This window comes from Hemiscyllium ocellatum, chromosome 46 (genome assembly GCF_020745735.1).
Source record: "Hemiscyllium ocellatum isolate sHemOce1 chromosome 46, sHemOce1.pat.X.cur, whole genome shotgun sequence".
Classification (NCBI taxonomy): domain Eukaryota; kingdom Metazoa; phylum Chordata; class Chondrichthyes; order Orectolobiformes; family Hemiscylliidae; genus Hemiscyllium; species Hemiscyllium ocellatum.
Genome location: NC_083446.1, coordinates 903,576 through 920,273, shown reverse-complemented (window position 1 = coordinate 920,273; position 16,698 = coordinate 903,576). Strand labels below are relative to the sequence as shown.

At 46.0% G+C, this 16,698-nt stretch overlaps 1 protein-coding gene across 3 annotated transcripts; it reads right to left on the bottom strand.

Annotated features, from left to right (window-relative positions):
* Positions 1 to 232: 232 nt before the first annotated feature.
* On the bottom strand, positions 233 to 16,166 carry b3gat3 (beta-1,3-glucuronyltransferase 3 (glucuronosyltransferase I)). Of its 3 annotated transcripts, none has more exons than XM_060855341.1 (5): positions 16,055 to 16,166; positions 11,599 to 11,782; positions 8,851 to 9,181; positions 7,059 to 7,349; positions 233 to 5,949 (listed from the first exon to the last, which is right to left on the bottom strand). In XM_060855341.1, the coding sequence occupies exons 1-5, from the start codon at positions 16,143 to 16,145 to the stop codon at positions 5,851 to 5,853; spliced, it is 996 nt and encodes a 331-aa protein (XP_060711324.1). In that variant the 5' UTR covers positions 16,146 to 16,166; the 3' UTR covers positions 233 to 5,850. The 3 variants fall into 3 exon arrangements, with proteins under 3 accessions (XP_060711324.1, XP_060711325.1, XP_060711326.1); XM_060855342.1 differs by having other exon boundaries at positions 16,075 to 16,152; XM_060855343.1 differs by having other exon boundaries at positions 11,599 to 11,777; positions 16,055 to 16,129.
* Positions 16,167 to 16,698: the final 532 nt, after the last annotated feature.

The following is a 16,698-nucleotide window of genomic DNA, read 5'->3' as shown; positions in this document are numbered from 1 at the left end:
ACGCTCTTTCAGATGGTGGATTCATGTTTAGACCATTTCTTCTCCCCCAGATAGCACCATCTCTCCCGGGGGGAGAGGGGAGATCCTTCCCAAGTACTGAAACAAGGGGCAACAGAAACAGTATATGTACCCAGCAGTGTGAACTGCTGCTTGAGTGTTCCTCATTAGGTGATGCAACAAAAAAACTCCTGAATACATCTAGAGATAACGGAGAGTCCCACACACATCATGCTTTTCATTTCAATTTAAAAGTTTATTTTCACACATGCCGTCATGAAAACACATGCACAGGTGACAAGATAACCGTGCTTTCTCTTGAAATGACAATCACTCATCAACAAAACCACTGTATTGTGATTCTCATGCCTGTGAATCCAGTCTGTAACATGTTCATATGTCAGCACCAGTACAAAGGATTGTGGGAGAGTGGATACAGGAATCAGAAGAGATGCAGCAAAACTCCCAAAGACATTCTTTGAAGCATGTGACAGAACTGTATCATTAGGGAGTGTGAGAAGCAAGTCACATGACCTAATCTGCAGCAGCCAGTGTTGGGGAAAAGAGGGCAGAAAAGTATGAACCCTTTACTAACAACTCAAAGATCCAACTGATGATTCTACACACTGCAACTAGAAGATGACCAGATAATCTGGTGATGCTGACTGAAGGATAAACACTGGCTAGAGCACAGAGGAGAACTCTCCCGTTTCTCTTTAGAATTGTGCCATGGGATCCGTTAGGCTCATATGAAGATACACATGGAGCCTTAGTTTAACAGCTTATCTAAAAAGCAGCAGCTTTGAATGTGCAGCATTCCAAGTACTGTACTAGAATGTCAAGCTTGAATTTTATGCTGAAGCCTCTCAGGGTAGGACTTCAATCCACAGACAATACCAACCTTTAACTGAAGGAATCATATTGCTATGGGTTTGGAGTCACAAGTTCACTACACCAGGCAAGGACTGCAGACTTCCTGCCTCCAGGAAATTAGCAAATCAGATAGGTTTTTACAATCATCTGATTGTTTCATGGTCATCATTATTGATAATAGCTTTTTAGTTCCAATTAATTAATTATAACTGCTCAACCACTGTGCTGGGGATTGATCTCCTTAATCCAGTTCTCTGAATGATTAAATCAATAACATTACCACCATTCAACCACACCCCTGGACATTTGTGCTATACTGGAGATTCAGGTTCCACTCCAGAGGCTTCAGCATGGAAACCAGACCCCAGCTGCCCACTTGGGCGGATGTAAAAGATCCTATGACGCTAATTTGGGAAGAAAGAGTAAAGATGTTCTCTCTCGTATCCTGGCCTCCATTTATCAAACAACACCAAGAATAACTTGTATAGCCATCTCAATTCTGCTTGTGGGTCCTGCTGTGTCATGTTCACTGACTGAACAGGAACCTCCACCCTTCAGAAGTCATTGACTAGGGACAAGCAGCTTTGTGAAGTTTTTAGAACAAGCAAGGTGCTATATAAATGGAAGTCCTTTCTCCTCATTAAAAGTCAGCAGCATTTAGAACATTTACTAACCTACTTAGTGACACCTACTGGCTGGGGATGCAGTTAACACATTCTGTTCACAGAACTGTCTTATGAAAGGCAAACCTGACTGAATCTTTCTCAGTTCAGATACCAGCATGTTTCTATAATGGATCTCGCGGCTTCACGCACCACTCCTGTAAGACAACAGCACAAATGACAAAGAGCTCAACACTGTCTACTGATTGAGTGAATATTCCCCCCAAAAGACTGCAAGTCAAGTTGCTCTCAATGGCTGGAGGAAGCAGCAGCACTGGGGAAGATAAACAGCTGCCCTTCAGGTTGCTTGTGTGAAAGCAGGAGGAATGTAGTAAGGGCACTAATCACACACTGGGATCAGGATGCAACACATTAATGCATACTTAGCACATATTGCACAGGGACTCTAACATTCACATTCAGAAACAGAATTGCACAGTATGGAAGGGGGCCCCCTACAATGTTATTCCCTTTTGAGTATTTATCAGCTTCTGAAAGTTCCTACTGAATCTGTTTCCAGTTCCCCACCAGGCAGTGTGGTGAATTTCAGATTACAATCCTGTGTGGAGTTTGCATGTTCTCCCTGTGTCTGCGTGGGTTTCCTCCGGGTGCTCCGGTTTCCTCCCACAGTCCAAAGATGTGCGGGTCAGGTGAATTGGCCATGCTAAATTGCCCGTAGTGTTAGGTAAGGGGTAAATGTAGGGGTATGGGTGGGTTGCGCTTCGGCGGGTCGGTGTGGACTTGTTGGGCCGAAGGGCCTGTTTCCACACTGTAAGTAATCTAATCAATGACCGAGAGGAGAGTTAACAGACAATATGAACTTACCCAGGGCAGACGGGGTAGTTCTGCTGAACTTCTCGGTGGTAAAAGGAGAATACAGAGGGTCAGATGATCATTTTTTCACCAGCTCTCAACAGGGATAAAATTGAAACTGAGGAAATCCTTAAAAATGAAACCTCTATGAAACTTCCATGTTGTGCAAACTGCAAGAGAATCATACCATTACATGTCATGCCTAAGAAACTGTGCCTAGTGTACAAAGTGCATGGTAATTAGGACATTTGGATGCGGAAAGAGATATGGCTCTGAGAATATCTCAGCCTCTGGAAGATGTGGGTTCCTGTCCCACTGCGGAGACCTGATCACATTTCAGACCCACACTCCCCAGCTCCAGGACTGAGTAAATGCTGCACTGTTGGTGAGGGTACCGCAGCCTTTCAGATGAGATGGGCCTCAACCAATGTCATAAATATAATCTTGCCAACATCATGTTTGCAGGAGCTAGCTGTGATCAAACTGGCTGCTAGATTTCCTCCATCAAACAGTGAGCAGACTTCAAAACTACGTCATTAGCTGTGAAGCACTTGAGGACGTGTTGAAAGCTGCTGTACAAATTTACATGCATGCACTTATCATCCCTTCCAGAAAGAATACTGCACATTTACAGAATGCATATTCTAGATTAATGGTGCTGGAAAAGCACAGCAGTTCAGGCAGCATCCGAGGAGCAGTAAAATTGACGTTTTGGGCAAAAGGCCTTCATCAGGACCACTCTAATCTAGAATCTGGTTTCCAGCATCTGCCGTCCTTGTTTTTACCTTTACAGAATGTACTCCAGTTGCTGCAAACCCACACTTCCTTACCAGTGATGTGAAAAAAGGACAGTCACAGATGATGCAATGAAAAGCCCAGAAAACCTCATAACCCAATACAACACGCACACATAAAATCACAGAATATTACAACATGGGGAGGGGAGAGGAGAGAAGGGGCGAGGTTAATCAGCCGAGAGCACTCGCACCAGCTCTTTGAAAGAACTACCCAATTAGTCTCATACCTCCGCCACACCCCCAGCCCTTATACATACATTAAATATATTATCTGACATAAATTAGCAAAACAAGAAACAATAGAGGGTGTGAGCCAAGGGGTTAAAGGTCTCATGGATCTGAAACTACTCAAGTAGCTCATTCCCATAGGAAGCCTTTATTAGTGATTTATGAACTGCTCACTGGAAGCCCTTGGCAGTGCAACACTAAATGCAACCAAATATAAAATGTTCAAGAGGCAATCAACAAAAACAGCTGAGGGGGTGGCTCATAATTCACAGTGCTTTCACCACAAATCCCATTTCAGGAAATGACAATCCAGGAGTCTGTTTACAAGCCACCTTAGTAAACTGATTAGCGTTAAATATATTTAGCAGCTTCCTTTCATTGCAATGGCCTCTCAATTATCACCCACAGCCTGAAAAATTTAAAGCAACAAAGTGTAACAACTTCACCACCACCACACAGATGGCAACAGCCACGTGGAACCACCAAACTCTTGATCTGGGGGCTTGGAATGTCTCTTGTAACAGAGAAAGCAGCTCACAGAAGTAGAATTGAAGCTGTCTTAATGAATCTGAATGGGAAATAGGAGCATGAACATTCAATCAGAACAAATAGTGAGGTTGGTGGAACTGGGAACAGGAAGGGTCCACTCGACATAGCACTTCACGACTGAGACTGGGAATTGTTTTGAGCTTCGGCATTTTAGCTAAGGAGAGAGAGAGAGAGACGCAGCCAAAGGAATGGTTCCACTGAGCTACAGGCCAAACTCTCTGACACTATGTGACAGCAAGGGTGTGGGGATCAGATGGAACAAGCTGACAATAAAAATTGGCACAGTGTACAGGAAAATATAGATTCAGCCTCCCATCTGTCATCTTGGGATGATCAAGCAATAAGGTTAATAGGAGGCAGCAGTGTTAACATTCTTGGGACACAGATTTGAATACCACTTTGGTGGATGGTGAAATTTCAGTTCAATAAAAATGTCGGGTGAAAAGCTATGCTAATAGCAATTGCGTAACCACGGTCAATTGTCCATCTGGGTCACTCCTGTCCTGACCTGGTCTGGCCTACTCTAGAGAGAGAGCAATGTGGTTGACACTCAATTGCCTTTTGGGTAATTATAAATGGGTAACCAGCACTGGACTAGCTAATGACACCCCATTCCAAGGAGGAATAAAACAAGGGTGACTTTAACAGAACTTCACGTTTGACCTCACATCCAGGTCAGAGGCAAGCTGCTCAACTGAGCAGAAACACAGCGTTGGGAGGGCATCTATTTAGTAGTGGGGACTTGGGCTTTATTTGGCACTAGGCACAGTGATTGCAGGACAACCATGAATCTTATGATCAGCAGCAGCTGGATGCTGAGCCAGAAGGCACAGCAGTGTTCAACTCAGCTTATCCTGGTCAGTGAGAAAGTCTTGAAGGCTGGAGAAACAGGGACAGTAGGAGGCCATTCAGCCCCTTAAGCTTCCTCCACCAATTGGGTCAAATCCATAGCCCTGAACAGGGCTTCTGTAAAACCTACTGATCTTAGATCTGCGAAGTTTCAATTAATTCCCAACATCCCAGGGTAGGGTGGGGTGTTTGAGAGGTAAGGGTGAGGAGAAGAAAAGGGAAAACAAAAAAATGACCAGATCACAAATCAAGAAACATAGACATATTCCTAAGCAGCAGCATTTAAAGCCAGGACATACTTTTCAAAATATTTTGCTAACCATTAAATTTCAACTAAGCAGTTTCTACCCCTTATATTTTGGATTCTTAATTAGCCATACCATTTGCTGAGGTGTGTCTTGCTCCTAACACTCCATTGGAAACCACTAGCTTTCTCGTCCATGAACAAGAGACTACTCCCCCTGCAACTGGGGCAAAGAAAGAAATTATTAAAAAGATATTTTTGAACACAAAACACTTCAGCACTGAGGAAAGGAACACACTTTGTGTCATCACTAAGCCAGTCCAGATTAGAGGCAGAATAAAGTTCCCTCTGACTTGCTGTCGATGGCGCAGTTATTGACCCCAACCTCCTACTATCACAAGCTGGTCATGCTGAACTCCAAGTGACAGCTCCAAGCAGAACCTACCGAGCAGATTTGTGTAATGAACACACCCCACGAGTTCACACGGGGAAACACAGCAAGCTGGTATTGCAAAAATCACCCAGTCATTACAGTGAGGCTCTGTTTAAACACAGAGTTTAAGACAGACAGGGTATTTTTCAAAGAACATTGAAAGATAAATGATGAAGATGGGTTTGTGCTGAAAATCTTTTGCGTTTGGTGTTATACCTGGTGTCAATTGCTGGAATCTTTGCTCCTTCTAAACCCCATGCTCTCTCCTGTTACACTGTTTAAAACAGGATGCAGAGTAGCTCCCTGTACATATCATGCAGGCCATCACACCATCCCCCCACCCAGCACTTGGGTGGTCAGTAAAGTAAGGCTCTCCTTCCTATCTGTCCAGCTCGTCTGTCCAGCTCAGACCTCGATGCGGGCATCTGATCCTTTCCCCTCTTTCTGAAGCATGTCCTCCTGCTTCATCTTTGGCTTCTCAGTGCGTGTATGCCAGACCAGGACCTAGGGGTGCAAAGGTGGTGGGGGTGGGAAAGAATGTAATAGCCATTAGCATTCACCCACTCACAGTGTGTTACAAACAAGGCATGCATCAGCATTACACTGGCAGGCAATGCACTGCAGCCTGGCCAGGGCAAGCGGTGAATTTTACAGCAGAGTCGACTCAGTCAACTGGTCACAGTCTTTTTTTTTAAGATTAGATTAGATTCTCTACGGTGTGGAAACAGGCCATTTGAACAGTCTTGATGTACCGCAGTAAACCAAAACTACAGCGATCTCCAATAAAACTAGGATTATTTCACCGACAAAAATATAGTGTGGCAGTTACATGTTACAAATTACATGCATTAAACCAATCCCAGACACTCTCAACAGGGCAGTCTCAACTCACAAGTGACAGAATTATCCTATTTTCTCCACATTGTGACAATACCTTCTGAAGGCAATGTAAATTCAGCCCTTACAGACAATGACTTCAGTAAAGGCTGTTGCCTACTGTGGCAATGAAAGTGTCTTTGTGGAGATGGGGTGGGGGAGGCATTACAACTTTCTGGACCAATGTTTGTTCAGACAGGATGCGAAGAAATATGGAGCAGAAATGTCGAGCTAAGTTCAGTGATTAATGAGGAGCGAGGGTTCACGGCTCAACCACCAAGAGTTACGATAATTTTAGGAATTTGTCTTTGAACAAAGAGCTATTATGTATACTTTGAACTGCAAGTAACAAACAGAAACTGGGATGGCAGCAGGGACAGGGACTGTGGTGATATGCAGAGACTGGAGAGCCCTCATAAGGTGGTGAAGGGAAGCTTAATCCAGGTGCTCAAACTCATGAAGAGTTTGGATACAGTAAATAAGGAGAAACTGTTTCCAGTGACAAATACCAAAGGGAAAATAAGTAGGAGTAAGGAGCATGTGAGTGAACTCTATCAAAGAGCCAGTACAGGGTCAATAGCCGGAAGGCTTCTCCTGTGCCAAAGCACCCAACAAATTAATTTAATCTGAAGAATTAGGAATACGGCAAGATCCATATAAATGGACATTTAATTTTACATAGATCCATTTAACTTCACTCAGACCCCCTGTGACCAAGTGATTATCCTGCTACCTACCGTGTTACAGTTATCTGCCTTGGGTTCAAGCTCCTCAATGGAGACCAGCGATTGCAGCAGACTGCTTTCAAGGTAACCACGCTCTGCATTGATGTCGAACCTGGCCTCACGGTTAGCCAGAAGCAGCTGTAAGGCCACAGCAAACCCTGCCATGTCCATGGGGAAAGGACGGTTCGGTTTCCAGGCCGTGTAAAATCCAACCACCTTCCCGTTCTCCACCAGCGGCCTCTCGAAACGTAAGCCCCCAACGAGACCCACTGGCCAAACAGAAACATGTTTTGTCCAGCGCATCTGTGGGAAGAGTGAGGCAACAGGAAGAGTAATTTATATCATGACTTCACCACTTAATCCATCCAGAGTTAGATCAGTCCCTTATAGCAATCAGAAAGTGACAACTATCATCGGAGGGTCATCAAATGCCGGTTTCAATGTTGCTAGCCATTACATTTGAAGTACTCTCGAATGTTTGGCTGTGCTATTTCCATCAGCTTACATCTCATTCTGCTAGGATACTGAACGAAACTTCAGACAAAAGAAGTGCTTCATTACCTGCAGTTTTTTTGTTTTTACAGATTAGATGATACAATGCCCCTTTAAGTAAAACTACTGGTCAGAGTGAGTTTGGAAACAACTGAGGGACAATCAGAAGGAACCTTCTTTTTAGTAAGTGCTATGGTAACATTACTGCCATTACTAACTTAGAAATCATATGCAATAGAGTGGTGCCTTCCCATAGCAGCAAGGACTACTTTATACAAACGCAGCTCCATTTATTCATCAGGTCAATGGTAACCGAGCAATATCAGAATGTTCAGGGTTATTATGGTATCGACCGAGATGCATTAACACAGGGCATGGCATCACCGACTGGGCTGTCTCCGATTGGTCCGGAAAAGGTGGTGGTGAACTGCTTTCTTAAACAGCTGCAGTCCATATGGTTTACACCCAGTATGCTGTTCAGAAGGATCCTATGACTATGACAGATTGGCAATATAATTACAAGTCAGGATGGCATGTGACTTGAAGGGAAACTCACAGGTTACATTGCTCCCCTTCACATTGTTCTAAAATGGTAGGTACAGGTCACTAGTTTCAAAAGTGCTGCTTAAGCAGCTGCAGTGCTTCTTAGATGGTACAGTGCTACTACAGTCAGCTGGTGACGGGAGTGAATGCTTGCATTGTGGCACCTGCTACAGAGGCGTTAAGTGTTAAGCATCTCTTTGGGGGTGCTCAGAGAAGTGTCTGGTTTCTGACAACTTTCGATACTTTTATACTTAACTATTCCAATGCTCTCCTGGACAGACACCATCCTTTAACCTGCATAAGCATCAACTCCTTAAAAATAAAAACAGAAATTGCGAGAAAAAAAACCTCATCTGGTCTGTCAGTATCTGTGGAGAGAATCAGAGTTAACGTTTCGGCTGTTCTGGCATTCTGATGAAGGGTCACTGCATCCGAAACGTTAACTCTCAATCCTCTCCACAGCTGCCAGACCTGCTGAGCTTTTCCAGCAATTTCTGTTTTTCTGATTTCCAGCATCCACATTTCTTTCAGTTTGGTTTTTAACTCCTTGATAATGCTTCCTCAGTTCCCTAACTTGCACCAAATGCTATTAACCCAGCATCAGCGTGTTCACTGATCTCTGTGCTCTATTTTATCCTTCACTCATTCCCTATCTTAATCACTCCATCATTGAGTATCTGAGAGTTCCTGCAAGCCACCTTGGGAGACAGCATTCTAACAGTACAAGTATAAAGGTGAGCTTGTGTTCAGAATGAAAGCTCTGATCTACCTCATCAAACAACTTCAAACTGTAGGTGTTGTCATCATCTGCAAAGTAGACGACAGCCTCCTCGCTGAGCTCCCTGTTTTCCCGCAGCCACTGGATGCCCAGATTCCTTTGTTCCACACCGCGGGGCTTCAACCAGTTGGGATCACTCTCCTTCAGTTTGTAGATGGTGGGTGTTGGCAGGCTGAGGTGGGTGTAGGACAAGCCGCTCTGTGCCAGGAGGTCAGCCACCAGCTTGGAACGATTGGCAGCATCTTCCACGACAATCCAGTGGAACTTCTTCACATGAAGGAAGGTCTGGGCGAGACGGACCAGCTCAGCTTTCTGCACCAATCTGCCGAGAGTAAGGAACCACAGGAAGGTTACATACAGCAGAAACCAAGTACTCCCGTGTCATGAGGAGTGTTGGCAATAATGCAATGAGGGAAGCAAAACACATGCTGCACTGAGATCTGATTCTTCCCCTTCTGCATTCAGAGCGCTCAGTAAATAATGGTTAGAACGTCATTTTCCCAGATGGCCACTACTGGCACCTTTTGTTAAACAGTATCTCTACAGCAAGTGGTACCAGGTGAAGGCCCGATCCCACAAAGCCCCTTCAGTTTTTGCTCAGTCATGGGCCCATCTGGTGATTAGAGAATACAGCACTGTTGATTAGATACTGAAGAAACACTACTTTAAATGTTCAGACGAGTTATTGCATTATAGTAACAAGTACATCTACATTTGGCCAAGCATAATGGCTAAACGTTTAAGAGAGCTGATACATATACATCTGAATGAGGGGGAGCAGAACTCTTTGCCTACAGCCACCTGAGAGAGAGAGCTCAGCACAATGGGATAGACCAATGTGTCCTGAATAGTTAGCAGCTTGAGAGGAATGGGTGGGGAGTAGCTACAAATCCATGAGATGGATATCCCAATGAATGCTTGAGCAGACTTTATAGGCTGAATGGCTTACTGTTGCCCCGATGACTCATGGTCTTATAAATAGTTGAAAAGAAAGCATTTGCAACATTGTGTGGGGAAAGTGGGGCTGGAGCACTGGAGATTAATTGGAGAGATCTTTCAAAGGGCCAGTACAGGCATGCTGGGCATAAAAGGCCTCATTCTTTTGTGTCAATATGAATACCTGAGATACAAGATTCCGGGTTCAGGTTCCATTTCAGGACTTCAGGCAAAGTCAAGGCTATTTCCCCAGTGCATTTCTGAGGGAATGCAAGATTGTAGAAATGAGGACTGCAGGTGCTGGAGAGTCAGAGTCAAAAAGTGTGGTGCTGGAAAAGCACAGCAGGTCAAGCAACATCCAAGACAGATTATTAGAGATGCAGGCGTTTGGAAGCTCCACCTGCCATCTCAGCAACACATTGACGATCCCATAACACTATTTTGAAAGCAACAGAGTGCAGATCCTCCCAGGATCCTGGCCAATACCTATCCCTCTACTGCCATCACAAAAACGGACGATTGGTCATTATCACATAACTGATTGTTGGAGCTTGCTATGCACAAATTGGGTGCTATATTCATCTGGGACTAGACTTCATGAAGCACTTCATTAGCTGAGAGCTCCTAAAGTGATGAAAAGTGCAAAGAGAAAAGGGAGCTCCTCTTCCTTGCTGCCTCAAGTGGAGCTGAGTCCATGGAAGATCAGCCATGATCTTATTGAATTGTGGCACAGGCTCAATGGGCCAGATGGTCTAATCCTGCTCCTGTTTTTTATTTCTTACGCTGAGTCCTGCTGAGGGAAAGTATACGGGATCAAGGAGCTACTTAATAAAGTGCATGGTTCAGTGGTCTTAATATTAAAAAACATTAATTTGGATAAAAAGGAGGACGTGGAACTCAACTCTTCAATGGATTTTAGGAACACAAAAGGGAGAGCTTGTGAACTGCGAAGGTTGAGGGAGAGACATTAACAGCGACATTCAAAATCAAACATGATTGAGGGGGTGATACTACACTGAAAAGTCAGTAGAATGGAGAAAGAAAATCAGCAGAAATTGGGAGAAAGAGAGAAGTTGGATATTTAATCATTAATGGTTTAGAACAACATTGACTATATTCAAAATGATAACTGAAAACACGAGGTATTTGATAAAAGCTGGAAGGGAAAAAATTAACGACTGTATGGGAAAAGAGAAGAAAATGGATCAGTGACCAGTTTCAGCAAGGAGTCTGTCTGTGCTGTTGGTTTAGCAAAAGTTTAATTAAACCAAACCCATGGGACCAGGTATTTCCCAGTTGATCAAACATTCCAGATAATCAATACATAACTAATGTAAAAACACACATTAACTAATGGAGACAAAATGCAGAGGGTATAACACATCACTGTTATACTTTATTTACAGCATAAATCATTGATATAATAATGCAACTTTGCCTTAAATAAAACTTACCAGAGAGCCTTCTCATACACCCTCAACTGACTACTCAGACATCATGGTACTTGTGGAGAAATTGACTCAAAATTGAATCGAGTGTTGATATTTCATGTGACAATTTGAATGAATGATAAGTCTGTTTACATTAAAGGTAAATAACCAATTAAAAACTATGAGAATTGGACAGGATAATACAGTAGACTGCTGTATATAATTCTTGCCTGTTTACTGAGAGTGCTGGTTAAAACAAAGTTTGCTGTACTATGATTCATAGCCCAGGAAAACTGTCACCATTTATAAGGGTCTGCTTCATAACTGAGCCCCCTGACCTGCACTACTATCACAGCTCAGAACTGAGCCATACCTGGTGTATGTTGGGGTGATGGCATAAATGGTTGGCAGAGGCTGTCCGTCTGCTGCCATCTCCTCTGCTTTCAGCTGCCTCTGCAATTTCTTCACCTCGGCCTGGAGATGCAGCAGTTTCTGATCTTTCTGCCTAACCAGATCATTTGCAGACTTCATTTGTGGCGTGCAATCACATGGCTGACCTTCAGAGGAACAGGAAAAGTGGTAAAGGAACAAGGAGACTTCAAACTGAAGAACGACTATTAGGTCTCTGTCCTGACTTACCTTCTTTCTCCAAGCATTTACTCCTCAAGGTTAACATTAACAACCACCTGATTGCCAGAACAAACAGAAACTCCAACATAACTCACTTCTTGATCCGAACCACTAATTTGTACGTCCAAGCTCCAATACCTCCCCAGCTTGTATGTTCTATGCATAACAGCTGTCCATAGAAATTCTAAATCCTGAAAACTGCAGTGGCAGCCCCAGTCTTTGCAAATAGTTTCTAAGTTTTAAGTTTGTGTTTTGTCTGTGTAGCTGTCACACCTTCACATTCATCCATACCACCAGAGAGAAACAGTGAAGTGTTCAGCGCCAATGCAACTCATCTTCAGAACTGTAAATTCAAATTAACTACAGGGTTCAAGAAGACCCTGGACTGGAAATGTTAACAGTTTCTCTCTCCACAGACACTGCCAGACATGCTGAGTTTCTCCAGCACTTGCGGGATTTCATTTTTAATCATGTACAATTAAACGGATTTTCCCTCTGATTTCCAAGATTTTACTGAGCAGTTCAAAGGGCCGTATTGCTTTTTCCTGCACCTGACCATACCTGCCTCCAGCATAAATGCCTTGTGCCTCCATGCCCTTAACGTTTACTCTCCTTCTGCAAAGGGAGAGATGGTTGCTGGGATTCAGTTCCACAACCATGTTTCACCCAAGAAACCAGAGTTGCCTGCACTCTGTCCTCAATCCACACCCAGCAAACACACCTTGCCCAGCAAGAATCACTGGAAATGAGCAGAAGGAGCAATGCTACCTGGTGCCACAGACTTGAAAGAAAGTTTACCACATGGAAAGAGGCCTCCTGACCCATAGTGTCTGTGCCAGCCCAAAACACAAGGCACCCAGACTAATACCACTTTGCAGCACATGGCCCTGCAGATAATGACACTCTAGGTCCATATATAGCCACCTTTCAAACTGTACTCCGATTTCACACAAGTTCCAGCCTCCTAACATCCTTACCACCCTTCTAAAACTTCTACCAATCACAAAATCTGTGTCACCTGGTCAGTGACCTCTCTAAGGGAAACAGATCCTTCCCATCCACTTTATCCAGATCCCTCTCAATTTTGCACATCTCCATCAAATATCCCTTCAATGCTCCAAGGAATACAGTCATTCTAATAGATGCATTTTTCAAGTCCTTGCAACATCAGTATAAACCCCCACTGTCCTCCCTTCTTCAGCAGGATTCCATCTCGTCTGCGACGTGGCGACACTATGTTTAAGTGATGGAACAACTAATGATTTCTAAAGGTCCAGCATAACTTGCTCATTTTGATTTTCAAATGACCAGCTAATAAAGGATTCTGTCTGCTTTCTTCAGCACTGTAACAAGCTGCCCCGCTACCTTTGGGAATCTGCACATTCTCTGCAAGATCTCTCATTTCCTCCACATCTCCATATCCTCCCACTAACTGGAGGTTGCTTAGCCTTGCCTCAACTCCCTAAATGCATGACTTAACATTTCTCTGGTTTGAATTCTCTCTGCCATCTGACTAGCTCAGGAAGTTAAACTGACTGGCATGTAAATATTTGCTCTATCTCTCGCTCTCCTTGTAAACAAAAGTACCTCCCTGTGTCTTACCAGGACAGATCAGGAGTAACCTTCAAAGCCAAAGTTAAATATTTAAGAAAAATAATGAGGCTGGGGCAATGGTCATTCTACTCACTGCAGTCAGCAGCACTGCAGCAGTGACAAACGATCATAGACTAGAAACATTAACTCTTCGGTTTTTATCTTAATAGATACTACCTGGCCTGATGACCATCTACTGAAACAGACTGAACAGCCTGGCCTGACGGAAATGCACAAGACTGACCCAGCAACACTGAAGTTTTGGCAACCACAAATATTTCAAAAGATGTATTAAAATGTACAATATGAGTAAAGGGCTTGGATGTAGGAGTTAAAAGCAGGCTATTTGGCCAATTGGACGTGTTCCTCTATTAAATTTGAATTAGCTTGTCACATGTTCTCAAATGAGTACAGTGAAAAGTTTACAAGTTGCCACTTACTGCACCACCTTAGGTTACAGATTCATGAGGACTAACACTTAGGAAGAAAAATAAAGAAATAAGTCCAGCATTACACACTTTCAACTACAAAGTTATAGTAAAAAATTAGAAAAATAAACAAATAATAAGTTCAGAACAGGAAACCACATGACATCTGATCTAATAATCTTCAACTCCACTTCCCGACTTTCCCCATAACCTCTGATTCACTTACTAATTAAAAAACACTCCAAAACAAAATAGATTGAAGATCTGGAAACAAAAACTGAAATTCATAACAATTCTGAAGGGTCACAGGATTCAAAATGTTAGCTGTCTCTCTCGCTCTTCAGGTGCTGAGTTTCACCAGCAATTTCAGTTTTTGAAGAAAAAAAAGTGTATCTGAACTTTAAATATACTAAATGACCCATCCTCTCGAACCCTCCTCAGTAAAGAATTCTTCAGATTCTCCACTCTCTCCAAGAAGACATTCCTCTTCTCCAATTTAAAGATTCAATCTCTTACTCTTGACATTATGCACTCTGTTCCTAGACATTTTAGGAAGGGGGAACAACTTCATAGCATCAACCCTGTCTAAGTCCCTCTGTAAACCATCATCCTTCCCAACTGCCTCAGGGAGATTATAAAAATGATATTTATGGTGGATATGAAATTGATTACAAGGGCAGGAAAGATGAATGACAGGAAAGGGGTATTCTGAGGGAGGATGACTGAAGTCAGAGATGTATACACGAGACGGTTATGAGAACGGGGGAAATGTTTGAGGGAGATGGGATGATTATGATCAAGGAAAGAATAATACAAACAGAACGAGTATGAGGGAGAGGGTGGATATAGTGAGGTGAGGAGGAAGTATAACATCGAGGGCTGAATGGCCTGTACTGCTCTGTATTGTCCTAAGAGACAGTGATGGAGGAGGGGGACAATGAGGGAAAGGGGTTGATGAGAGAGGAGCGTGGGCGAGGAGGGGGCAGGGAGTGTGGGGGGGGCGAGAATCATATGGGGCGGGAGCGTGGGGGGCAGGGTGGGGATGGTGAGGGGGTGGGGAGAGTGAGGTGGGGAGAGACGGTGACGGAGGTTGATGGGGGTGGGGAGAGTGAGGGTGGGGAGTGACGGTGATGGGGGTTGGGAGAGTGGGGAGTGACGGTGTTGGGGGGTGTGGAGTGTGACGGTGATGGGGGTGTGGAGAGAGTGGGGGGAGGGGAGTGACGGTGATGGGGGTGGGGAGAGACAGTGTTGGGGGAGTGGGGAGTGACGGTGATGGGGGATGGAGAGTGACGGTGATGGGGGGGTGGAGAGTGACGGTGATGGGGGGAGGGGAGTGATGGTGATGGGGGGTGGAGAGTGACGGTGATGGGGGGTGGAGAGTGACGGTGATGGGGGGTGGAGAGTGACGGTGATGGGGGAGGGGAGTGACGGTGATGGGGGGTGGAGAGTGACGGTGATGGGGGGTGGGGAGTGACGGTGACGGGGGGGAGGGGAGTGACGGTGACGGGGGGGAGGGGAGTGACGGTGACGGGGGGGGAGGGGAGTGACGGTGACGGGGGGAGGGGAGTGACGGTGATGGGGGGAGGGGAGTGACGGTGACGGGGGGGGAGGGGAGTGACGGTGACGGGGGGGTGGGGAGTGACGGTGATGGGGGGAGGGGAGTGACGGTGACGGGGGGGGAGGGGAGTGACGGTGACGGGGGGGGGAGGGGAGTGACGGTGACGGGGGGAGGGGAGTGACGGTGATGGGGGGGAGGGGAGTGACGGTGACGGGGGGGAGGGGAGTGACGGTGACGGGGGGGGGGGGAGGGGAGTGACGGTGACGGGGGGGGGTGGGGAGTGACGGTGATGGGGGGAGGGGAGTGACGGTGACGGGGGGGGAGGGGAGTGACAGTGACGGGGGGAGGGGAGTGACGGTGATGAGAGGGGGTGGGCGGGTGTCTGTGTGGGGGATGGGGAAAGGGGTGTGATGGGGGATGGGCGGGGGTGTGATGGGGGATGGGCGGGGGTGTGATGGGGGGCGGGGGGTGTGGGGGAAGGGGCGGATCGGGCGGTTGGTCCCGCCCCTCATCGGGGACGGGCCGAACGGCCTTTCCTTCCATTCTCGAGTTTTCCTCAGGAAGCCCCCCCACCTCCCCGCCGACCCCGGAGCTCGGTCGCCTCCGCCTGGCGCACTGACCAAGCTGCAGCAGCGCGTACATTAGGCCCAAAACCGAGACCAAGAAGTAGACGACAAAAACCGAGCGGAGCTTCAGCCGCGACAGCCTCATGGCGCCGGCAAGCGGACAGCCGAGCCTCACTTCCGCTGGACATCTACCGCCCTCCTCACGCCACTTCCGCCCCACTCCAACTGCTCGCTTCACCTCGATCAGGATCACGTCCGCCCCGCTCCCCGCCAACTTCCGCTCTGCTCCCCCGCCCCATTACTGACAACTTCCGCCCCGTTCTCGTTACCCTCTTCTCCTCGGTGTGTGTCACGTCCGCCCCGCACCAGTCACAAACTTCCGCTCTGCACCTGCTGCCCACTTCTCCTCGATGTGTCACGTCCGCCCCGCACCGGTCACAAACTTCCGCTCTGCACCAGCTGCCCACTTCTCCTCGATGTGTGTCACGTCCGCCCCGCACCGGTCACAAACTTCCGCTCTGCACCTGCTGCCCACTTCGCCCTTGTGAAATGTCACGTCCGCCCCGTTCCAACCTCTCACATTCACTCTATGAGGCTGCCACCGCGATAGACCATATTCACATTGCGTCATTTCCGGTTATCTGGCCACTGGGCTCCACAGTCCAGGTCTTTTGAAATGTTCTGTGTAGTGTTTGTGA

Bases quoted from the DNA above. Each gene is read 5' to 3' on its own strand.
- b3gat3 (XM_060855341.1), bottom strand. From the start codon at position 16,145: ATGAGGCTGTCGCGGCTGAAGCTCCGCTCGGTTTTTGTCGTCTACTTC. The intron at 9,182-11,598 runs GTATGGCTCAGT...TACTCTCGGCAG, and splicing joins ATCACCCCAACATACACCAG to ATTGGTGCAGAAAGCTGAGC. The intron at 7,350-8,850 runs GTAGATCAGAGC...CTCTTCCCACAG, and splicing joins GTTTGAAGTTGTTTGATGAG to ATGCGCTGGACAAAACATGT.